The following is a 26531-nucleotide window of genomic DNA, read 5'->3' on the forward strand; positions in this document are numbered from 1 at the left end:
GCTTCCGCACACACGGCCGGGGGCGGGGAGAGCGGCGGCCGCCGGCAGGGAGGGACGGAGGGAGGGAGGGAGGTGGCGCCCGGCCTAGTCCTGCCGGGCCGGGCGGGTCGGGGAGCGGGGCTCTTTCCCCAGGGTCCTTTCCCCGCAGTGTCGCTGGGTCGGCGTGAAGGGGCAGGAGAGGCGCTGGGACCTGGGCCGAGGCGGGGGGAGTTGCCGTGGGGAAGGGACAAACTGCGGCATTCGGGAAGGGTCATTGGGGAAGGAGATGGCGAAGCCCTTTGGGCTTCAGCAGCCGCCGGCCCCGCCGAACCGCTGCAGGGCTGGAGGGGTCGGTCCCCTCTGGCCAAGTCTGGCTCTCAGGAGCGTTTGATTTAAAAAAGCAGAAAGCGAGGTGTACTGTTCTTCTTTTGAATCCTGAAGTTCTTGCTTTCTTTCCAATGCGAGAGAGTGTGCACTGAAACAGATTGCCCGGAGAGTTTGCGGAGTCTCCCTCTGGAGATTCAAGAACCCTCTGGACAATTCTGTGCAATGTGCCCTGGGGTGACCCTGCTTGAGATTGGACGAGATGACCCAAAGTGGTCCCTTCCAGCCTTGCCTGTTATTCTGTGGTTCTTCGGCAGGAGAGAAGCTTTGTGCCTTCCTGTGTGCATACTCCGTGGTTTCCTCTAAGCAAAACGAGGGTGAAGCCTTCATTGAGAAGCTTTAAGATAAATACAGGCAGGGAAAAAAACAAGGGCATATGGAATGGTTGGGTCCCAGGTACCTTCCATGTCACCAGCACTGTCCCTCAGAATTCCATACCAGCAATGTTTAACCCATTTCTAAAGCTGGCTCCTGAACACACTCTTCAGTATCTGTTACTTGTAGTAATGCAGGGGAGCTTAGGCCTGATGGTTGCCTGGGAGCTTCCTTCATCATTCACCATAACAATTAACATTTCACAAAGATTTTGGTCTCTGCAATAATAATTTTTCCATCTTCTTCGTACTGCAAATGCTGTACTGTGCTGGCTGCCTACGTGTTATGCAGCATGGTTCTATTCTCCATCTATAAACTCAGGGAGTTGGGAAACATCTGTGAGTTTTGACATCGTGTAGTTTTCCAACCTGGGAGTCTTGAAAGAAAAATTATGAAGAAGCCAAATGAAGGATAAATTTTAACTGCCATACGATTTAAAAAAAATTAAGTAACAGCTTTTCTTCAGACTTTCCTGAAAGTCTTCAGTCTTACTCAGACAATGTTCTAATATTTTGGGTTTTTTGTCTTGTAATGAAAAAGTAAAAACGTTTCGTAAATTTGAGCATCCCTACTTGTATGTTGAGTTCATTTACTGTGAGAATCATTGCAAATGATATAGCAAACAGGTTCCCACTGGCACAGCATTGGCTGTACCTATATACATAAATCTTCAGGGGTGCTTTCTGAAGCAAAGAGTGCAGGCTTGTTTTATAAGTAGTTTGATATTTTAAGATCATTATTTTTGTATTGTTTTCAATATACTGGCTGTTAGTTTAGCAGAACTGGATACATGGATGTGAGTTTTATAAACTGTGTGTAATGCTGCTGCAATTGAATTAGATAGCTAAGCTTTATGTGCCTTCAGACAAGGAATTAAGGTTTCACCCCTGTGTCCAGTAAAAGCAAACACGATTCTGTAACATTGTTATACTTTCAAAGTGCATTGGTCTGTTTATTCTCAAAAGCTTTGATTTTTCTATGCTTACTTAAAAAAACCCAGCAACAAAAGAACAAGACTGTTGTCTTCAGCAGAACGATTTATGTGCTTAACCAATAAGCATTTTCCTAAGATTTTCCCATCTTAGTGCATCTGTTCTGGGCTTCAGGCCTGATGCAATTCACAGACCAGTCCAAATACCTTAATAAGAAACATGGATGATTAGCTAGGAGAATTAATTAATTAAGTATTAACTATGCATATGTATTTCTTAGGTAAGCTTTAATGATTTACTTCTTTTGTGTTGTTCGGATTTTTCCAAGATTTACTGTATAGTAAGCCATGGACACATTGATATCCTCTGAATCTCCTTGTCTGCTTGTTTGCACACTTGGTATCACTTACATTGATCATACATATCTTCAACTACCAGCTTAGACACTCAGTCTACTCAGCATTGCCAGCCAAATACTGCCAGATTGTTCATGAGTTTGTAAATGAATCTTACAGTTTGTAGAATTCTTACAGTTGTGGAATTGAAAACTCTTCTGGATCTGCTGAATAAAAGAGCTGGGAACATGTGCCTGAATTTAAGACATCTCTTAAACAACAAGGTCATCTTTCTCACCATTTTGATGTATGCCTTTTGTAAATGCAGAGATTTATCAGTTAATCTAAATCAGTGCAGTTAAACTCTTTAAACTAGCCAGGATCCTTTTAAGATACACTGATCTGATTGTGAATGTGACATTGCAATAGATTCTGTTGCATGCAGTCCTAACCCTCAGCAGAAGTGCTTGCCAGTCTTTTGTACACTTAAATACCCTGTCACTTTTGATTCAGAAGGTGGCACAGTGTATGTGGATATCTCTGAGGGCACATTTTTGACCAGCAAGTTAAGAATGCTAGTTAGCTGTTAGGCTGACTTAATTGGGAATAGTACATGTGCCTGCATCTCAGGTGCATCTCTTAACTTTTAAGCTAACTTTATATTGCACTGCAATTATTATGTTGTGGGTTGCTTTGTTATTAAATTATATGTTATTTCGTGATGGGCAGTGGATGATTGAAATAATTTCCTGTAGCTTTATGGCCCTAATTAGCAACAAAAATGCTCATGAGACCTATTGTGACTCATTAAGTTGCCTCATGTTCATTCCAAATGATGCACATCAGTCCTTTTAATTGGATTAAACATGGGATAACATTCGGCTGTATTAATTTCAGGTGTTTAGTCCTAGTTATAGCCCATCCTGGTAAATGTATGCAGATGCAGGCTTTGTATATGAGAACAGGGTTCTGTCACCATACTGTACAGAGGCAAAACTATCAGATTTCATTCACTGTGGCAATTAATTGGTTTCATCGTTATGTGAAGAGTTGTGATTTTCACTTCACCTACCCTCCTGTATATTTCTGCAAATGGTATGAATCTGTAAGTAGTGGCAGTACTAAACTAACTTCAGGGTATGAAAAAACAATTGTGTGGAAAAGTAAAGGTGTTTGCAGACATCGCTGGTGTTTTTTTGTACTGCAGAGTTAAGAATCACAATGGAGAAAATTTTGTCAGATTGAACATAGATACTGGTATCAAAAAACAAAGTTAAATTTTAAATTAAAAGATAGTGAGAGATGGAGTAATACCAAGTACATCATGTCCCCTTTTATAACAAAGAAGCTCTTCACTATGTGAACATTTCAGTAGCTCCTTAAATTACAGTCCAAAGAAGTGGGCCAAGAGAGTACCTGTTGTGACACAAATGGGTTAAAAGAAGTAATACACTTCCCCCTAGTATATGGTATTCTTTGGGGTTTTTTTATGGAATAGAAATTAAGTCCTTCTTCCTTTAGGTTGTGGCTGTGCAAGGAAGTTAGATCTACCAGCAGACTGAAAAGTATATTTTCCAGTACAAACTCCTCATTAATTTAGCCTGTATTCCTTTCTGCATAGGTTTGAGCATATGTTTACATGTTAGTACCCATTTTGTTTGTACGCTTGCGGTTAATACACATTTTATTTCATTTGTCAACTAAAAAAGCAATCCCAGCTGCTCTCTGGGATCATTCTTTTTGCCATTAGCAAACTATTGGTAACTATGTCACATTTTGTTTTAGGTCACTCACAACAGTGTTAAGCAGCAATGCCCAAAACGTCAGACCTATGATGTGTACTAGGTACTAGTGATGTGTACCAGTTACTAGGCAGTGATTTCGTGTTGAGTGCACAACGCCAGGGCCTACACACAAATCTCTCGACCAAAGAGTTAGATGCTTCCAAGACTCTCATGTAACCAGCCAGCAAAGCTGCTTTTCCATTTTTTCCTGCTTGAATCTTGTCCAAACAGATTCCCAAAGCACTGGGGGGTTTTGTGTTGTTGTCATTGTTTTGTTTGTTTTTTTTTTTAATTGGCCTTTTGTGTGCTGGTAATTGAATCGGCTGAACCTGGTAACACCTTTTGTGAGAAAGAACCAATTCTTAAATTAATTTATTGCTGTGCTAGAGCTGGAAATGTAACAACAGACCAATAGAGACATGACAATCACAAAATTTTATCAGCATCTCCCATGCCCTTCGTACTTTCCAGCTCACACAGAAAGTATGTGGCTGGCCTGGGAAACAAACATTACTCTGTGCTTTAGGCTGAATTTATCTTCCATTCCCTTACACAAATAACAGAATTAATATCTGTTTGTCATTTTTCCTTGCACAATGTGTAATGTAGCCCATTCATGATATATATATTTTTTTCTGTCAAGTGTAGAAAAACGAGAAACAGAGGTGGAGATGCTACTTGACTTACATAGAAAAACCCAACACTGACCATCCTTAGCACCTTAACAATCTGTCTTCTCACACCATTGCATGGATGTGCTCTTGGCTACCTGCTGGCTAGAGCATAGGAAATTCCAGGTCTGAATACTCACTGTTCCACCTGAGAGCCAAGCCCTGGAGCTACTGAACAGATCATTAAGTGGGATGTAAAACTTGTTCAGCCAGTCTGAAACCTTATTTCCCTTTGACAGCATAGTCATCAGTAGATTCCTATGGCTGTTTATTTCTAAGGGCCTTGCTTCCCTGCTTCAGTCATGACTAACTAACCATGCCATGATCTAAGAACATTTGATAAACAATTGAGTTATAAAATTAGAAGTTAACATGTACTAAGTATTGATAGATTCTTTACCAAATGGCTCTACTCCTGACTCACTCAGCCACACTTTGTTATGGGTGATAGAATGTCTGGTGGGCTTGAATGTCTTAGTTTGCTGGAGGCAAGATAACAGAGAGCCAGAACCAGCCTTACCAACAGCAGAATTTCAAAGAAATTGACACTTTATTATCCTGTGATGAGCAGCTGAGGGAGCTGGGGTTCTTTAGCCTGGAGGAGGCTCGGGGGTCACTCACTCTCTACAACTACCTGAAAGGAGGTTTTAGTCAGATGGGGTCAGCCTCTTCTCCCAGGCAGGATGAGAGGACATAGTCTTAAGCTGTGCCAGGGGAGGTTTAGTTTGGACATCAGGAGGAATTTCTTCACAGAAAGAGTGATTAGACATTGGAATGGGCTGCCCAGGGAGGTGATGCAGTCACTGTCCCTGGAGGTGTTTAGGGAAAGACTGGACATGGCATTTAATGCCATGATCTAGTTGATATGGTGCTGTTCAATTAGAGGTCTTTTCCAATCTAATTGATTCTGTGATTCTTTTTTTCCCCCACTTCAGGACATTTCAAACCTTCCTTTGTAAACTAGTGCCTAAAATTTATTAGGAACTCAGTTCCCGATCCTTATAATGTGCTGCAATCACCTCTGGACTGTTTCCTTTCCATTGGTTTACTGCTATCTTTCACTAAGAAGTTAAATCCATTGCTAGAAACCAAATTTGTTTTTTGTTGTATCTCCGCAAGACAAACCACCACTATCAAAGATTTTAATTTCTGGTTGCCTGTTAATGACTTTTGCAGTAGTTGCTTTTTTAACCATAGGACACTGCTCCTTTTTGAAATCCTTTACCACCTCCTTAGTAGTATCCTACAACTATTTTCTCATTACATTCATCTTTTCTATTCATGCAGTATAGGCTTCTCCATTCTCTTGGCTTGGCTTAGTGGATTCATTGTTTTTATATACATTCACAGTTCTGAACTATTTCTTCCTCTCTGATATTACAGAAACAATGTGCATCATAAAAATGAACTTCCTAAAACACAATTTCCGACTGACTGTGACATAAACCAAAGAGAATTTCAAAGATTACATGGAGGATAACCTAATACTTCCCATATTACTTAGTACTACAGCCTTCTTTGATTTATCTTTTAATCTTTCTTACCTTATCTCAAAAATATTCTGTAAATAGCTAAGGTTAAATTTTCTGAAGACATCTGCTGAGACATTATTTCCTATACCTAAAATCAATATGTTATTTTTATTTGCTTTTAATAGGTATAGATGATACAGTCAGTAATTACTGTCCCTTGTGTTTGCAGACTTTCTTCTCAGGCAAAAGACACATTTACACAATACCCAGAGCATAATATGTATTTTAGAACATTAATGTTGAAAACAAGAATAGCTCATATGAAGTCTTTCCAGATAGTATTCATTGTGTTCTGGAAAATGCCTTTATGTCTCCAGAGTTGGTTGCAGACCTGTTACCAATTGCACAATACGTAGGTTTTAATTTTCGTTTTTAAGGAATTACTCATTTTTCAACAGGGGCATTGTGTTTTAACAGAAATTGTCCTGGAGAGGCAAGGATGCTCTTCCAGAATGGAAAAGAAAGAAGGAAAAGGGAGATGTATGTTTTGGTATATGCTGTAATGGGGGGAAAGTGTTACTTGGAGGAAATGATGATAAATCAAAGGTCTTTTTCATGGTTTAAGCACAGCGGGAAAATAAGCCCCACACAGGTGCTCTGCTTCCTCCCCCCTCTAGTGGGAGAGAAAAAATAGAGAGATCCTGAGCTAAGAACAGCTTACTGGAAACAGCAATGAGATAAGAAAATGAACAATATCAGCAACACTATTCATAACAAAAGTATACAAAAAAGGAGGGTGATTTACACACAAAAAATGTATAACCAAGCAACCCAACCTGGTGCTGTGCAGCTCCAAGACAAACATGCCCCTCTGCCCCTCCTCATGCCCTGTTTTCCCCCAAGCCCAAAACAATGGAAAATGGCAGAGAAACCCTCTGGTCAGGACAATTGTTACCCCGCTTCTCGCTGAAAAAAGGATCACCTGCCCTGTCCTGGGAAGTGAGAGCCCTTTCCCTGCCCCTGGCCATGGTGTAAGATAATACAGAATAACACAGTGACTTGGCCATGCACACATGGCTCCAGGCTCCATCTCTCATGTCCTTGGCCAGAACCAGGACAGTCTAACAGACAGGGTTTGGAGTGGCTGCATGAGTTTTAGTTGGAAGCCATGGCGAAAGAAGGGAAGAAAAGCCGTACCATTCGCTGTGCTGAACAAGAGCATGGGTTTTATTCCCCTATAACACTAGTGAGTAAAGGCCTTCCCTCAAACCATGGTGAGCTCGGAGCAAATACGTATGTATTCAGACCTCCACTCAAAACTTCTAAGTGATTTTTAATGGGTACAGTTAGGTCTAAAGAGGGAGGAACATTTCTTTGAAAAGAACAGGATGTTTATGGATTCAAAGATCTCTAAGCTGGGGCAGGTGGCTCAGATGACTCAGACTAATTTTCCATCGCAGAAGGGGAAGGGCCCTTGCACCTCTCAGCTGCCTCCCTCTGTAACCCAGGGAAGGCATGTAGCCCAGAGTTAATAGAACAACACATCACTTGCCTCTGCTGGTTGTTCTGCCAGTGTTTTCCTTCTCTGTTTTAAATAATTGCATAAAAGACTGCCACACTTACCTCTGTTTCAAATTGTCCTGTTCCAGTTTTGAACCACTAGTTCTTTGAATGTTTCCCTACACTCCAAGGCTCCCTGATAAAGTCCCCCCTCGTAAGGTGTCACGTGCAAATTGAGCCACCTAAGAGCAGTATTTCTGAGGAAGTAACTCTTCTTCTCCCCATGTGCTAGTGAAAATGTATTTACTCTGGGGTCGTAACTTTTTTTTCTATAAAGTGTCCCAGGTTACAATCCAAACTTTGAACAAGTAGGAACGCAAATAATGTATTTTCACAGGCTCCTTACTGGAGACCCAGAAAGATTAAGCCAATTTCTCATTTCTGTTTATGTACCCAAGGACTAGCTCTTGTGCCACTGTTTCAGTGCTGAATTGCTTGTCTACAGGGGCTACAGAGGATATAGGGGTAGTTACTACTTTCCACATTCTGTAGATATGATCTGAGTATTTTGCACACTGAATAAAAACATGAAGTAAGACAAGTGCCACCAACTTCTTCAACATCTCTATTCCACAATGACTGCCTTAATCAAATTATTTTGAGGTTGTAGGTTGTTTCCTAAACTTTGTGTTGGATGATACGCGTAACATTCATGTCTTGATGAGAATATTGTGATACTTGAAGTGACAATTAAGTGCCAAGTACTGTAATCATTTAGGTGCATCTGTATTATCAACTGTCTTTTTCAGTTACTGCCCTGACAAATAACAAAATTTACTTTTTATTAAACCATATAGACTGATGTGAATTCTTTATCAATAGAGGGTGGGTCCTGTATTAACTGTTGCATAATTTGGCCCAGGATGACTGTTAATACTACCTGACATATAGCACCTCAGTTAATTCCCTAAATAAATTTGTCACATTTAGACTATTCTGGCTTTCCATGTTATTCCAAGATGTAATTTCAGTATGACAGGTCTCTCTGCTTGCCTCAGGAGAACATGATGCCAGTAAAGCATCCAATCTTAGAACTAGAGAACTGGAACTGTTTTCACAATGTTTATCCCCCAGGGAAAGAGAACTAAAAAAATCTGAAGAGAGCAATTTGCCTGCAGACTAAGAATATGCTTATTCTATCAGATATAGTTTTCCTATTGTTTCACTACATTTATGGTGATTTTCTTTGTCAAAGTAACTAGTACTTAGAAACAATGAAAAACTATACCCTGCAACTACAACACTGACATAAAGAAAGCAGCACAATTTTTAAAGAAAACCAGTGGGTTTGCCAATTAATTTATTTGCCTGCCGTACAGATTTCCTTCTAAAGATTTCAAATCTCTTGAAAAAAAACCACACTACGCTCCATAACACAGGGCTAACATCCTGGGAAACCTAGAAGGGGTTGTGGCCTTCCCATAGCAAGTAGCTGCCGCAGATGTTTTCCACACGGTTAACTGCAGAACATCTGAGTTTTCTCATCTCATCAGCTCTAAAGTAAGCTGCAAACTTCACCTCGTTCTGCCAGGAAGGAAGGTGGGACTTTAATTTAGGTGGATGAAGCATGGAGCTATCTGCACCAAAACATCCAGAACACTGTCTGAAGCCAACCAAAACAAGAGGTGCTGGGGAGCATTTCTTTCTCTCTCCTTCCCTCCCAGCCTGGCTTTAAATGACATATTGCTGTCACAAAATTCATGGAGTAAGTGGGAATTGCAAGCTGTCTTCTGTTTCCTACGGTGATTTGTTTCTGTGACCGTCACATTGAGAAAGTTAACTGAACCTTGTAATTTTAGTTTATGCTGATACTTACTGACAGCAAACTTTTTGATGAAAAAAAGCATGCTAGACTTTTTATCTGACATGATTCTTAACAAGTGTTAGGATCCTCTTCTCCATATAAATGATAAGTTGAAAATAACTTTGGATAACACTGTAAAGCATAATATACTTTCTGTACTTCAAAGCATGTCCACACTGGAAGAACTGTATCTTACACGTGAATATGTGTTTTATAAAATGACTTAATTCCCAGAAACCTTTGAGACACTCAGATAGAGGTATTATTGATTTTTATCTCTGATTAGGAAGCTGATTATACAAACTGTGTGTTTGTAATCTTGGAAGCTGAATTAACAATAACAAAAACAAACCCCCCAAAAACCAAAAAAAATTTCCATCTATGTACTTTTTTCCTAATTAAATGTTACTTTGATCAATACCCTTTTAAATTCCAGTTGGAAGACTCCAATTATTACCAGGTAAGTACATTCCTTCAAATATAACATTCCATATGTGTGTGTTTATTTGCATTTTCAAAGGGAGTATGAAGTACATTAGGACTCTGAGTTATCAGATGTTAAAGCTCCAATCTACAAACTCCTAAGGTACTCTGGTAAGTGAAATCAGATCCTTTGCTCTGTGTGGTTTTTCCAAAGGAGTTTTAGGCTATCAAGATATGGAATAAATGGGAGCATGAATATAGGGGGGTTGCTTGTATGTGTTATTCAAAAAGTTGATCACTTCTCTAGGATTGCTTCCACAAACTTGTATCATTCCCCCCCCCCACCCAGGTTTTTCTAATCTTAAAATATATTCTCTATTTCCCAGCCATCTCACAATTAGTATATTTGCATCTGATTATTATTCCAGTATTACTTTCACAAACAAACAACATTTTGACATTGTTTTTACAGTCTTATAAATGTTTTAGGGCCAAAGACAAGAGGAAACTTTTTTATATATACCATCTACTTGTGTAGCTATGATATTTTATTAAAAATACTTTCCTAGGATTTTTCCCCTCCTGAGGAGCTGGGAGCCTCAAGAAAGAAATGTAAACAATAACTCTCTGCTGCTGTGGAATGCAACAGGTGCATCTTCCATTGATCCATGTGGATTGTTTTCAATTGATGACCAATCACAGCCGCCTGTTCCAAGGCTGTGAGCAGTCGCAAGATTTTGTTATACTTTCTATTCTATTCTTGTTCTTTGTAACCGTCTGATCATTCTTTTCTCTCTGTTCTTTTAGTATAGTTTTAATGTAGTATTTTAGTATAATATGTAAGATAAATCAACCTTCTGAGAAACACAGAGTCAAGCCTCATGTCTCCACACATGAGGTGTTTGCCTCAACATACTTGAAATACTATAATCTTGTTTTATGTTGGTCATTACATAACCAGTTTGTAACTGAGAATGTAAGTCTCAGACAAAGACTACCCATGACACAAACACCGTGGGAAAAGAATTTGTAACAAAATGAAACACCAAATAAGGCCTTGAATAGCTTTATTGAAATCTGTATAAATAAACATGCGCATTTCAAATGTAAACCCAAGTGAACTCAAGTGCAGACAAAATTTTAACCTCTGTCATGCAGGAGGTTAGTTTACATTTAAAAAAAAAACAAACCTCAAAGCAGCTTTAAAATACCAGGATGAAACACCAGTTTAATATCAAGGTATAAAGCAAAGCCATGTCCAACATATCTCATTTATATCCTGGTCAAATGCAATTTTTTAAACTTTTTAATGCTAACATAAATAAATAATTTACCAAAATGTGCACTCACAGAGTGAACTTTTATTTACAATACACAATTTATAACCTATTGTATTTGATTAGTTCAAGTGAAGAACATCATACTTTTTGCTTTTTTCATTTTTAAATTTTCAACAGTGGGACACAAAGCAATTCTCCAGGTAGTAGATATGTGACATGTGCCCCCACATTTAAGAGCCCCTCTCAAAGGCAGTATTGTATGCAAATCAACAATACATTCTTCCAACCAGATCAAAGGGAAAGCAGCAAATCAAAAAATATTTCAAACTGTCACACTTATTTTGGCATCCTGGACCCCTGAAAACAGTTAACTGAAATCCAACTTGGAGTTTGTATGCCTTATATACTGTACAGGTTCTGACTTGAACATGCAAATTCCAATTCTGAGTTACCTTTTCAGATACACTGTAAGGCTATGGTGAATTCCATCCGGAACACACAAAGAAAATTAACAGGCCTACCTTTAAACTGATTTTGTCAATTAACAATTTAAAGGCAGGTCATATTGAAAAAATTCTCAACTAAGCCTGATACACAGTCATTACTATGGATACAGAATACTATTAACTCTGACCTTAATACAGAGTAGTTTGCAAGCTGTCAAACTACAAAAACTGGGGAGAGAGAACTTATAGCACAATTTAAATTTTGGACTGTTATCAGATAAAAAAATTATGCATGTCTTAGAAGCAAGATAACAGGAATTATGTCTGCAGAGTAGATTCCAACAAGCAACAATGGATACTTACATTTAATTGAAAACCCTTTTTGTTAACGCAGCATGAAATCCAGAACCTGTTCCACAGCAGAAGTAAGATAAACGTAATATTCTGGATCTTCCACTATGTCACAAAAGGTTAAAACACCTTTTCAAGCTATTTCTTCTATTGTGACCGAATTTAAAAAGAAGAAAAACAGGGAGGAAAAAAACCTTTTTGTTTCAAGAAAACTACTTTAGGCATTTATAACATCTTGTAGTCTGTTGGCAGCCTAAGGAACATGTATATATTCATCCAGAAACTAGACTTGGCAGTAGTATTCTTGCAGTACTAGGAAAGTAAATATAAGAAGTCCACAGATTTAATATTTTAGTTATTAATTCACATCCAAAACAAAAGAAAACATAATCCATCAGAACAGCAGCAGAAAACTTAAAAGGGGTTTATTTGTGATTTTCCTATATATATCTTGTGAATATGAGACTGTAAATGCATTAGAGACAATTTCTGTTTAAGTTTTTATTGTTTCACTTCAAGTACTGCACATGTTAAAATGTAATAAAGATTTACATTCTATTATCTGAAACTCCCCATCTCAGATTTTTATACTTAATTTGGTGGGCATTTTCACTCTTTCAATCCGTATCCCCAGTTAGAGTGTCTCTTTTATGGCTTCTAGTTCTTCCCATCAGTTAGTGTGCATACAATTTTCATTTTCTATATCATTATCATTTTCATTGCTGTCTTCATCACTTTCTAGTGGGATGCCTGTGGCAGCTGAAGCACCTTGTTTAGTTTCCCGGTCAAGTGGGAAAAAGCCAGTTCCACTGATTGTGTCCTGTCTCTGGTAGAAGAGCACATACGCTGCTTTGGACTGTAAAAGAGGGCGTACATTACATTCATGAGATATCACAGAAAACATTTACAATCCAGGTTACTCACTCTTTTCCTTTGCTTCAAGTATACACGGTAAAATTACAAAGAAATCCAGACTGTTTGTTACAGTTATTTTTGCATGTTGCAGCAGAGCATTTTTGGTTTCTACTGTCCTTTGAAAGAACACAAAATACTGCTTACAAATTTAACACAAGTTTCAAGGTTTACCCTTCATTTTTCCTGCCCTGACATGAAAACATCAACAATCCCAAATTTGGAAACATAAAAGATACTTGCCACTATCTGGTCCTCACTTGCAGTGGACACACTACTGTCATCAAAGTAGTACCATTTTCCATCATCCTTATTTTTTGCAAAAGCAGTATCTAGGACAAAAAAGTAAAATGTCTCAGGACTTTGTATTTTCATAGATGTAATACAATTGGTTACTACAGTGTGTTACTGTCAAACACTTCATATTTAACTAACTAAACCTCACTATCACTACTAAACATCTTTAACACTTTATTTTTAGCAAAGAGAGTTTAATCCCTAACATTTTCCTTCTAAAAACAATGTATACTGAAAAGGACAGTCAAAATACAATCCCTCAGTCATTTTTTCTCTCTGCTTTCAAGGAGAAGCACAATGAATGTGTTATGTTTTCTCTTTTCACAATATGCATAGCTAGAAGAATAAGAGAACCTACAATTAGCCTTGAAAACTCATTGCATACAGATTTTTGTGTTAAAATACTTGTGAAAGCATTTCAAGGTAATGGAAAAAATTGTCCCTCAACCATTAAAAAGCACCATTGATTCAAAGTGATCAGTACCTCAATCAAATCAACACGCAAAGAAAAACTAACATCTAGAAAGACACTTGAAACAACTTACAATGCCCTCCTCCCATTCCTCCATAGTGGTTGGAGACAGCAATCAAGTTGTAGCGGCAAGGCCCTGCATTGGGATTAATAAGGAACTCTGACATGTCCAAGTCACTGTTAAAAAACAAAACAAAATAAAATAAAGCAAACAACAAAACCTAACCAAAATTCAGCCATGTTAATAGCATTTTTAAACCACAGTTTGGTGGTCTCAGAGCCCTTCACTTCATATGTCCTAGAAAAATACACCAGACTACTGTGCCAGTGCTTCTCTTTCACTCTGTGAGAAATAGAACAGGAACAAGCAATCTTCCACATTTTTACATTATAATTATTTTGCAAAGTTTATACTTTTAACCCAGAAGCATTTTGTCATTAGTTTACTGGATTCTCTCATGGAAGCTGAGAATAAACCAATTTTATGTAATTGCGGTATTAAACATATACCCTAGTCATGATTTTATACTTCTAGCATCAAAATATTTGGATTTCTTACTTTATTGGAAAATCAACCAATGTATCCAACTTGTCCCTCATGTATCTGCTGTAGGAAAAGCGCTTCAGATGAACTACCAGTACGGGGGGCAGTGACCACAAGTCTAACTTCTTAGTAGCTTGCTGATGTTCTTTACAATTTGGACAATACCTAAAAGGAAAAATCATAAATTTTAAGTAACTGTAGTCCATATATGCGTTAAAACACATTACCAAAGAGAAAGTCACATTCATAGGAGGAACTGAATGAGCAAAAAACATTCTTCATGTTCTGTTACTATTGCCATAGATATCCCTTCCAGTTTACAATGTGCAAGTGTGATCCCAGTGAAGCTCAACATGATTAATACAGAAGCAGCATCCCTCAATATTGGATTCTCAACTCCTACATCCCTGATCAGATCCCTGTATCCTTAGTTAAACCACAGCATTCTTGTATTTTATGAAAAAGAGAGAAACTATTAAGAAACTAACAATCAAAAAAAGGCCAAAAATAGCAAACAATTGTGATTCTTTCAAGTTTCAATTTTCAAATTCATCCATCCACCACCCTATCCCATCTACCATCTAAAACCAGATTACAGTGATTCCTGGAACCTGGAAAAAGTAATTACTAGAAACTTCCCTTCTTAGCAGGCAAGTATTGACCAGGCTGTGACTTAGAAATTTCTGTTCCCTGCAATGCATACTTGAATCTTTCAGCAACTAATGCTCAGGGAGGAAGGTAAGCAAGAATGGCAGAAACTCTTCTGTGAAGTAGTCTATGCATATTCTACACCTTGGCATCTAGCAAGTAAAAATCTAGGTGGGGAGGGGAAAGAAAAGATATGAACCCTAATGAAAAGGCTGCACAAGTGTCTTCAAACAGCAACATCAGACAATGACAAAAAATTAGGAGAACTGTAAGGGCAGGCTGGAATTGAAAATCTGTTTTCCCAGTTGGCTTAGAATACGCAGAATACAAACAGTGCTGGACTAGGGATGATGAACTCTTGTACATTAGACTTGTGATGACCTAACAAATAAAGAGGAATGTGATTAATGACCTCCGGTGAGATGCATCTAGTAGCAGCTGCTTGACTTCTGCAGTTGTATTTAGTAGTTAAAATACTCTGCTTAAAATGTGCTGCCAAAATGGAAGTGCTTCACACCATACTTGAGTTATATGGTATCTCAATCAGTCTATCCAGTACTCTATAACCTAGCAAACCCAGAAAAAAAAAAAAAAAGATTTTGTAAGTTAGCTCCCTACCCTGCAAAAATATAGGAGAAACTCTGGTGACAATGTTAGGAGAGCTCCAAAACTTTTGGGTATCCACAGAAGAAAAACTGGCAGATTCTCTTTTCAAACTTAATTCTGAGCTTAAAGGCATTGATTAAAGATTATCTGCTAAAAAACTCCTGAGAAAAAAGGATCTTATGGGAACATACTATAATTACGAATATTCAGATATGATTGCAAATTATAATTTGGAAGAACCATGAATAGAAGTCTCTGCCAAAAACCTAATGGCTAGAACATGAATTTGAGGGTTTCTATTGACTACAGACATCCCCCATCCCATAAACTTGCTGTTTACACACATCCCTATTTCATGTATCAATGCAAGGCAGGTTATGTATTTGCATAAGGAAAGTAGAGTATGCACCAACCTCTCTCATCTCAGAAAGGAGTATTTGTTTAAACAACTACACTGAATTTGTCACAATATTATTCATTCACTATCCATCAAAGTTCATAGACTAGAGCACCTTAAGTATAAATCCTTCCTCCTAACTGTGAATGCATTAAATGTGTTCCTTACAAATATAACCTTCTGTACATGGTAAAAATTTTGGTTAAGTAATGGATCAAAACAAAAAGCATTTTGAGAATTTTCAACAATGTTTGAAATAACAAGATTCAAAATACCATTAATAAATCAGTTACTGATCTCTATGTTCAAGTGTGGTTTTGATTAATTTTGAGGAACAGACCACAGTATATAATTTTAATTTTTTGTGCTTACCATGGGTCTTCAGCACCTAGTTTTTCCTTTGTTGTGAACAGCTCAATGCAGTCTTTTAATTTCACAAAAGGCTTTTTGGGAGGCTTATATTCCACACTTTCATGTTTTTCAAAATCCTAAAGAGAAGTATTTCTTGAGTTAAGAGAACAAATGAAACAAAACTCATTTTAGTGATGTCGTCTTACTATAAACAGTAACTACAAAGCTCCTATATATGGAAAAATTGATCAGAAACCATTCAAGTAAAAAGTTTCCACAGCTTCATATTTACTTTCCAGTTCAAAAGCCTCAGACTTGCTAATTACTTGGATGTATATATGAAGTTTATTTACGACAACATTATTTACTAAGAAGGACACGAAAAAAAGATATAGTTGTTTCTTCTTGTGGAGAGTTACAATCTCGTTTGTCACACTAGTTAAGTTGCGTTTAGTTTTTATTTGTGCTGGAAAAGGGAGCAACATAAACAGCTTACCTCTGCTGCACTATCATCAAAGTATCTCTTCTTCAATTCAGGATCCCAATCCAAAGCAAGGAAAGATCTTTCTAAGATTTAAAAAAATGTTTTCGCTTAATATTATTTCCTGCTTTACATGAAATTGTATTAACTTTGGTATAACAAATTCATTACAAAAAATTGAAGCACATAAAATTTCTGTATTTCAAAACGTCAACTGTAATAAAAAATCAGTTATTTATACAGAATTTACTATTTAAAAAAAAATTCCAAACAGCACACAAAGAAAACACACAAACAACAAATATACCGAACAGCACACGAAGAAAATGAAACATGAGAGTCAGAAAAAAGTCTCAGAACCAATATTGCCCACTCTTGCTCCCTGTGACTTACCATCAAGCCTAGGTTGCCTATCATCAAATCTAATATGCCTGGTATCATCTTTGATGTAGTTTATGTCAGTACTGCCTAAATTATTGAACTGGAATGTAAACAATCGCTTCTTGTGTCCCATGAGTGGTTGACCTTTGCAAGTATCCTCAGTACACAATCCATTTTCAGAGTCATTGTCACCCCCAACTGAATCTTCTGATTGGCTGTTTTCATTCTCTGAGGGAAGTTCCTGATCCTGGCTGGATTCATCATCTTGCTCATCTGTCTCCATTTCACCTTAAGCAATTGGAAGAATAAAGAGGAAGAAATGAGACAGAATGACAGTAATTGAAAAACACTAGAGACTTAACTTCCATTTCTAATTCAACACCAAATACTAAAAAAGTTTAGAAATTCCAGTCTTACTTGGAGATCCTTCTTCATGTATTCCATTTGGGCCATTACCATTGATACCATGGTCCTTACAGCAATGCAGGGAACCTTCAGTGTCTTCACTTTCAGTACATGTTTTAACATAGCGGCTAAATGTAACAAATGAAAGCAACAGTTAGAAGCAATGGATTGTTAAACAATTTTCATTGTTCAAACTAGTAATTAAATTATCTCAAGTCCTTGCTACTGCACTGTATTTCTGCACTCCTTTCTGATTTACTCAGTTTATCAGTTTTATTGCCAAACGTGTCTAGTGTTACAAGCACACAGGAAAACCTGCTCATATGTGACTGTGTATTTTTGGCAGCTGTTTGGTCTGAGACAACTTGATTCTTAGTCTCACTCTCTGTTTGCCCAGTATTGAGTTTTTAAACTGCTCTTTAACCATATTACAGAGAAAGTTACATCAACAGAGAAAGAAGCATAAATTTAAATTGGAGGTTATATGATTTTAATTTCTTCTATATAATGACACTAATTCTAGTCTAGTTTCAGAAAGTGTCTACCATGTACTTTTACAACAAAAATTAGTGCATAAACTTGAACAGTAGATACAGGAAGTATAACCATAGCAGAATAACTGGAAAACATTTCCACTTCACCAAGACCTAACAAACAGCTAAGCACACAAGAGAATTATTTAGTAATACAGACTGACTCTCTACTGTCTTCTCATATAGTTTTTGGATGAGGTCACGCTAACAAAAAATCAAATTAAAATCCACATTAGTGGCTAAACTTTATATTTAATATTCAACAGAAAGCAAATACAAGTACGCAAATCTAATCAGTATGGTAGAAATACACATGAAAGCACATGCCTACTGACTCCAACTATTAGCATTATTCTTAACAAACAATTTTTTCTTTTAAAAATGAACTTACCACATTCGTAGCAGCAGCAGGTTATACAGTTTATCTTCAGTATTGTTTCTAGGCACTGCTATGAGAAAAGGTTGACCAAATAGTAAAGAACCACTATGGCTGTAGCTAGTGTGCCTGCACTTTTCCCTTAAACAAACAGGAATTATGACTTGTTCTGTATCTTCTGTTCTATTGATAGCAATTTCAAATCTAGAAGAAAAACCATCAGAAATACAAAGAACAATGGTCATGGAAAAGACTACAAAGGGGAAAAATAAAAAAAAATATTTCCTGCCAGTTTGATCTTTATCTGGTGTCTAGGTTTTAATCTTTTGCAAATAACTAAACAAATTGCAAAGAGACATGAAGCACACTATCTACACTTACACATAAATGTCATCACGTTCCATAATACTACTCAGATTTTCATCCATGCCAAATATCCTGTGGAACCTGTGATTGTATATATCAGTAACAATCATCTGAAAAGAAAATGGAGTATACATTGTTAAATCAGGTTAATACACATTAAAATGCTATTTTTGTTGTGCTTTATTTAAGAGATCACTCCTACCTTATCTGCAGCAACACCAGACAAAGCTGACAATGCTGTGCAAAGATCCAATATATTTCCAATTTTGGGAACAACTACTTTGTACTAAAAAGGAAAAGATAATATAAATGTCTTAAGAGAACAAATATACACGAGGGAAAAAGCCCAAATAACACATGTCCAGCAAACTTCACATACTTCTTTCATATTTTTGAAACTTAAGGCGTAAAACATGTAGATCAACTAACATAAATTCCAAAAGCTGCATAAAATGTAGTAGTTATATGCACAACTTCACAAATACACATACACTGAATATTCGATTTATTAGTTTATACAATGTTGTTTTAATGTTGTTTTACTTTTTCAGTAAGAAGACTAACAGTACAAATTACTTAAGATTTGCATTTCAACAGTATCTTCTTATTTAAGCATTTAAATATATACATGCTATCAGAAAGAATATTCATATCAGAAAGAATATTCAATCTGGAATACAACACAAGTTGTTTATGAAGTATTACTAGGAAAAAAGCAATGGCAGGCAACAGATTCTCATTTCACATGCAGAGAGAGAACTTGATTAAAGTCAAAGAAAACCTCTCTGTGGTTTCCCTCATGTAGAGCTTGTGAAGTTTGTAGTAAAACTCCACATGAAACTCTTGCCTCCCTTCACCTTCAAATTCCTCAACTCATATTGCCTTTGAGAACACTCTTTTCTCCCACTTTCCTTCTTATGGTACTGATTTCAGGTGTCAGAGCCTTTCTGAATGCCTGCATAACTGCCTGTGTTTTATTTTTTTTCACCTATCCTCACTTAACTGTATAAGGTACAGCTAGAACCATTTAATAATGACTTGGTTATGATAACCTTACGTACATTTTTTCACGACATTCTAAGGTATGTACTATTATCCCCTTCCTAAAAAATGGCAAAAGGGATACTCTTCACAAAGAAATCTCATCTGAAATTTTTTGACTATGAGGGGAGAGCACATTTGAGACTACCCAATATATTTAGACATGGGTTTTTTTTGCACCACTTATTACAAATATTTGCCTTTTATGATTAAGAAACCAAGAAATTAAGTCTTACGGATTAAGTATAAATATTTTTATAAACACAAAAATTCACCACAGCGGCTCTCAAAAAATTACGTCAGCACATATTTTAAAGATTAAGAAGCCCTATTAACACAACCATAAAGAAATTACCAATTCTTTCTTGAAACTGTACAAGGTATGTACAGTCTTCCTCAGGTATGTATCGTCTCCCTCACTTTCCTAAGTGAGACTTCAGAACACATGCCAGAAAAATAAAGCTTGTTGGATTTGCTTATAAATTTGCACTGTGTAAAGGAACTTGGGTTCATTGCTAATACCTCACTGAATCAAAGTGTTTGTATGTAAATTAAGCTGCTTACCTGCATAGGCTTTGCAAGAGGATCCATTCTAACTAAATAAACTTCCAAAGTGCGTTCTTTTTTCATGGGTAATGGAAGTGTCAAGTAACAAAAGGGATCAAAGGTTACAGATATCTTAGCACATTCAGGACAAACTAGGGTAGATTTAAAAAGGCCATGAAATATATCTACAATGATGGAATCATTTCTCTTTAAATGGTTTTCCCAGGCTTCTTCAGCAACCACCTGTAAACAAAGCATGATCTGGGTTATGACAAAGTAGAAGGAAAGGAATAGTGAGAATTAGTAGCAAAAATCCTTGACAGAACATTTTCAGTAACCATCTAAACACAGAAATGTCACTCCAATGAACCCGTAAGGAATGTTACTACTATCAGGTTTGCAGGTTAAAAGATGTATGCTTTTCCTAGGACAGAGATCCTGTCACTGGTATTACACAGTCTGAGGATGACTTTCAAGTAGCTTGGGGGAAGACAAAAAGCAGATAAACCTAAGAATTCCATCTGAATTAACTCATACTCATAGCAAAAGAAGAGTTTCCCTGAAGTAAGAGTACTTGAGAGAGACAGAATGCTGCATACTGTACATATAAAAATAAAATAACAAGAGAACAGGAGTTGTTTTTTCAATTGAACTCAGCATGGAATTGAACAAGAAAGATGATCTTAATGAAGACTTAAAAAAGGCCTTACCATTCCCCCATCCCCCCTCATTATCTTAAAAATAAATAGAAACTTACACAGTTTGTCAAGATGTCAATTTTAAAGTTTTGTCCTATTTTCTGAAATGTCTTCCAGAAAAAGCCCTACATAATCAGTTTCCCAACCTTCTGGTGCATAATCATGTAGAAGTATCTTACAGCATACAACTTGGACTAAAATGAAGATGATCAGCTCCAAAACCCCTACCTTGTCTGGTCTCCCATCTGCATCCTTTAATTGAATATAAGGCTTTTTCCTAATTCTATTCAAATCCTCATGTAAACCATCCAAGAGAAAAGCCAGTAACTCTTGACAATCTTGTTGCTGATAACCAGAAAATTGTGGTGCAAATCTTCCCACTTGTGTCTAAAAAACATAAATGCAAAACACTCCTGATACCTTAACTGTTAAAAAGAGTAGATATTTCTGAGACGCTATAGCAGCATATTGAAAAGGTAAAATTTATAGTTATAAAAGGCAAGCTTTTCAATGGAGACAGGAAGTCAAAACTAATTCTCAAAGATCAAAGCACAAGGACAGGTGACACCTACTCAAATATACATCCAAGTGTTTTACCAGCTCAATGAATGAACTGCATATTGAGAAACAATACTTCAAATTCTTTTTTTTGCATATTTCTCCAAGTTTCACACACATAAAAGTACAAAACCAAAACTGACATGTACATTCAATGTAATTTCCTTACTGACCTTAAATGCTCTCGGGGTAACATAGCTGTATTTTCCTGACCACATTTGCTTGATAAGCTCAGCATAAGATTTTGCTATTTCACCTCGCATTCCTAAAGGATTGTCAAAATTCAGCTCTTCTTGGTATTTATCATTGAGGAAGTACTCTGTAAGAGGAGGTGTGTTGCTCAGACACTGCAAAAAATAATACAGAATTTTTAGAACAGTGATTTGAATCAGTTCTAAACAAAGAACGTTTTCATTTTGTTAAAGCAGCCATGAATTGTAATGTCTAGTGCCTGGAAGGAAAAGAGAAAAAGCCCTAAACAATCTTTTCCAGAAACAAATAATGGCTTTAAACCAAGACTGGGTACAGCTGTCATTACAAGTTACGCACAGATAATATCTGTCAAGAGCTTTACCTCAAAATTTATAAAACACAGTAGTCCAAACAACCACAGCATGACAACATAATTTGTATCAAGATTTAAAACAAACAAAACAAGGTGTTTCTTGAGACACAAATGGCTTTATGAAACTTGCTGCTGGAAGTTGTAATAGACCCACAAAGTGGAGAGTGCTTACATGTTTGGAAGAGAGAGGCAACAGGGCTTATTACTTCAAATTGTAACATATTCAGAGCAACATTTGGAAAAAGATTTATTTTGGCAGGTGAGGGAAGGTGAGGATGCTTGGCCTTTTTCCTCTTTTTTAATATCAGCTTATGGATGCTGTTGGAGACAGCAATCTATGCTTAGAGGGACTAGACTTTGAATCACAGTGCTATAGCCCTTGCTACGTTCATTTAAATCTTGTGATGCCATTTAGAGCTGAAATTAGTCCAAGGAAAGCAAGGACCTTGTTTTAGATTTACTGATAAACTGTACCAGTTTGTCTCTTCTCTCACCATTTGGAGACAGCAGGACATAATCACTGCAATATGATTTGTAATGTCATTTTAAATTTTTGTGTGCTTCTCTTCATAATCCTTTAAAGATAAACATTTCCATCACTCAGGAATAATTCCCATGCCATGCCTTCGCATATATTTTTAAGAGTTTGGTCATTAATTATTGCAATCTTTTCTGCATTCTTTCCTTTATTAAAAAATTTGAGGAAAGGTCAAGTACTTCACCTGTCTCGTCTGCCTCTCTGTAAACAAGGGGAAGAGCTCCACTTATGCTATTGCATAAGATACAATAATTAGACTGGAAGAATTGCAACTTTATTGAGCAGGGCAAAAAAAGTTATTCCTATGTCTGCCTATCATACCTGTGCAATATTACAAAGCAAAACCAGTCACATGCTGTAGGGAGTTGAGTTTCATGCCTATATCAAACTCCTTCCTTTCTCTTCCTCCTCACCTAAAGCTTTCAGGATCTGTCAACACTGCAAAAAAAAATTCCTGGTATTACAGACACTTTTGGACACTCAGGGTTGAAGAAATCTCATTTTTCTCGTGCTATATGGCAAAGAGCTTTTACTTCCAGTAATGGTGATCCCAACTCCCCCTACCTCGCAGATGTGTTGTCTTCTGGATTATTTTTGGGCTGGTTTAGGAGATGAAATGAGTTCAACTGTTCAGTTTAGTGTGAGGAATGTCCAACACAAGGAAGTAAATAATGCAAAAATAGTACATTTTTCTACAGGTCTTTCTGTTAGTCAAGCATTATACAATGTCCTGACAATGCGGAGTCCATAAAAAAAATAATTCACCAGTTTCTAGTTTTCATCTGATAAACTGATTTTGTCACTTTCTCAGAATATTAATTAATATTTGTAGTACAAGTCAGGAAGATTACTACAGATAGTTTCCCCTTTTCCTTTAACAGTGTCCACATTACACCATAAGATGACACAGCTGGTAGTACTGGAATGCACAAATATCTACCTCAACACAGCAAGTTTTGAGGTACAGAGCTGACATATTTTTCTAAAATACCAGACACCAAAATTTTTAAAAGAGTAGCTTCTAGAGAAGCTAATAAAGTTGGCCATATATGCATTGATCTTTTCAATGTAACTGACAAAGAGAAATGACTACAAACATGTTTACTCTCTGAAAAGGCTGACAATGGAGAATTATTTAAGATCATGATTAAAGTCAGAGGAAAAAAAACATCCAGAAACCAATTTGAAGGGAATCCTACATTCTTATTTTCTCATGTCATATGTTGTAGGTTATCAAGGAAGCCTTATGGAAATTGTCTATTAAAACCAAGACAATCTACGGATAGTAAAGCTACCAGACTTATGTGTCCCGTTCAACCTAGTGATTTGGGGTTTTCTGTTTGTTTCAAAACACAGACAATAAGTAAACTAAAAGTATAACAAAAGGTGAGGGATAATAGCAGCCAAAATAGGCAAACAAATACAGTAAAACTATGAAAAACTGTTTGTGAACTAAAGAGATAACAGAATGTCACTTCATTTCAGGTACTACTGTCTCTGCAAGTTTTCTTTAACCAACAAAATTTCTGTCAAGTTCTCTGAACCTGAACTGGTCATTTGAAAAGATCATGGAAGTATAGAACAGAAGGCAGAAACCCCAAGAGACAAATCACAGGAGAGAAGGTTAATCTTCAGCATGACAAAGGTTAACACGGAAATCATACTTCCATGTTATGTATTAATAACCTGGAAAAAAGTCATTAAGATACACAGGAAAATGAAAAAGAAATCATTATTTTTAGTGTTATGTACACAAGCACATATATACAGACCTCTCAGTGCTGTAGCCTCACTGGAATACTCTGTACAATACCAGCCCATGATAACAATTCCAAGTCTACCTGTCCTATGAAACCTTCATACAAGGGGGAAATATAATAATAAAAATAGTAAAGTCATACTCTTCTAAATCTGTGTAGTTTAAGTATGGAATAATTCTGATATAAGAGTTTGCATGGACTTAATTGATAGAAAGAAAAAAAAAAAAGAAAGAAGAGGGCCACCAAGACTGTCAGTGGCCTAGAAGCACTTGTCCTGTGAGAAAAGACTGAAGCATCAAGTTTTGTTCAGGCTTCAGAAGAGAGTATTTGAGGGAAGTCCAAGAGCAGCCCTCTAGTACCTATAGGGAAGTTAAGGGGAAGATGAAACCAGGCTCTTCACAGTGGCACATACTAGGAAGAAAAGAAACAATGGGCTTCAGTTGAAATATGAGAGGTTAAGAATATAAGGACAAAAGTTTTCACTGTAAGAACAGTCAAGTAGTGGAACTAAGAGGCTCTACCTTCTTGGGAGGTTTTCAAGATCCATCTGGACAAAACCCTAGGCAACCTGCTCTGACCTCAGAGCCAACCTTCCTTGGAGCAGGAGGTTGCACCAGAAACCTCCCGCAGTTTCACAAATCATTCCATAATCCTAAGGGAATGAGGAAACATTTCTTCACAGCCCATATGGAATACTGCACAAAAATAATGATAGAAATAAACTTCCAAAATAAAGAAAACATCAATCACTACCTATCATGCCAGTGAACTGGGGAAATGAGGAGACAGTAGGACCATGAATTGACATATTGAAAATTGAACATTCCTCTAAGTGTCCCGGTTCTTCAGCTTCAGGTGCTACTTACTAAGAATTTTATGCAAGTGACATTGAAATTTTCTATTTCAGCTTTCTAACAAAAGACTAAGAGCTGCCACACTGAAAAGAAGATGGAAGGCATAGGAGAAAAAATGATTTACTTTACACCTACTTGTGTATATCCTACTTTTGTCTGTATGCTATCAAGGCAAAAAGCGCTTAGTTTATACGTTCCTTAATCCAAACTCCACATGCCTTTGGCAACTGAAACAGAACAATAAAAACTTAGTAATTTCAGGTATTGGTGAAATATGCCATCTTTTGTCTAGATAAGCTCACAGCCATATGTAACTTCAGAGGGAATATTATTTAGCTATCTGAAGAAAAAAACCTTCTGAAAAACCCATTTCAAAGCTTGTTCACAAGTCAGGTGTATATAATCACACTGATGAAAAAACACATCAAAATAAAAATCTTGGAAAAAATGAATGTTTTTAGTGAAAACATTTTTTAATCACAAAATGAAAATTTTGGAACTCTACATTTTCAGTGTAAAAGAAAAAAAGAACAAACCCAAACATTTCCACAGAGCTCTAATCTGTAATATCCCACTGAAATAGGAAAGTAATACTTGGGAAACATCCACAGGTGGCAGCACAGCAATGCTTAATGAGACTCATTTTTTCTCATTTATTTTCAGCTTAGAATATAGTCATGTACCTAAGTGAACATGAATGAAACATCAGCTTGCCAAATACTTTTTTTAATATGGGTTCAAGTATTCATAATAATATCTATTTCACAAAATCTACACACTCCCTTTTGTCTTTCCTGTTTTATTTCATGCTTGGATCTACAAAAGCAGACATTTAGGCCTAATTAGAAAAAAAAAACAAGCCTTAGGTGTTTACACTGAAATAAATACATGGAATACTCCCTTCAAAAGAATCTGAAAAAAAAAAAACCGATACAAAAGTTCCAGTACAACCAAAATAAGAATACCGAATTATTGTTTTTTTTTTAAATTAAGGAACAGTGGTAAGAGAACCACACTTGGGAGATATAGAATTGTATTTTAATCTTCTTGGCCTTACTCTCATTCAGCTTGCAGCTGTCTGTAATCCCACAGAGGATCTTATCTATCTCTTAAAGATCTGTCCTCCAGTTTTCCTGAGCTTCTTAACCCTGAAAACCCCTGCATGGAAGGGCAAAGGCTCCACAATAATCACTTAGAAGGATAAATGGGCAAGCCTAACCTATAGATTGAAGAGCTACTAAAGAACTTGAAACAAAATTTAAGACATTGCCAGGATTTTCACATTTCTACCTAGTATGTTTACAGGGCAAGAACCTTCACACAAATTTGTGAGACTCAGGAGACGAAGTTGTGTGAAGGAATTGTCCGTATTTGTCACGGAACATTGATAACAGCTCTGATGTAAA

General features: G+C 36.8%; 1 protein-coding gene across 4 annotated transcripts in view; it reads right to left on the reverse strand.

Annotated features, from left to right (window-relative positions):
- Positions 1-10769: 10769 nt before the first annotated feature.
- The window catches only part of USP15 (ubiquitin specific peptidase 15), a 57884-nt gene continuing 42122 nt past the window's right edge, over positions 10770-26531 (reverse strand). For all 4 annotated transcript variants that reach the window (XM_041411354.1, XM_041411353.1, XM_041411355.1 and 1 more), the window contains 14 exons: positions 21582-21755; positions 21079-21237; positions 20171-20395; positions 18768-18851; positions 18581-18675; positions 18215-18403; positions 17303-17418; positions 16898-17173; positions 16520-16590; positions 16045-16160; positions 14037-14186; positions 13551-13654; positions 12952-13040; positions 10770-12652 (listed from right to left, as the gene is read on the reverse strand). In XM_041411354.1, coding sequence (XP_041267288.1) covers positions 12467-12652; positions 12952-13040; positions 13551-13654; positions 14037-14186; positions 16045-16160; positions 16520-16590; positions 16898-17173; positions 17303-17418; positions 18215-18403; positions 18581-18675; positions 18768-18851; positions 20171-20395; positions 21079-21237; positions 21582-21755 — 2034 coding nt within the window. In that variant the 3' untranslated portion in view covers positions 10770-12466. The remainder of the gene's footprint in view (positions 12653-12951; positions 13041-13550; positions 13655-14036; positions 14187-16044; positions 16161-16519; positions 16591-16897; positions 17174-17302; positions 17419-18214; positions 18404-18580; positions 18676-18767; positions 18852-20170; positions 20396-21078; positions 21238-21581; positions 21756-26531) is intronic.

This window comes from Onychostruthus taczanowskii, unplaced genomic scaffold, assembly GCF_017590055.1.
Source record: "Onychostruthus taczanowskii isolate IOZ18803 unplaced genomic scaffold, ASM1759005v1 scaffold35, whole genome shotgun sequence".
NCBI classification, from domain to species: domain Eukaryota; kingdom Metazoa; phylum Chordata; class Aves; order Passeriformes; family Passeridae; genus Onychostruthus; species Onychostruthus taczanowskii.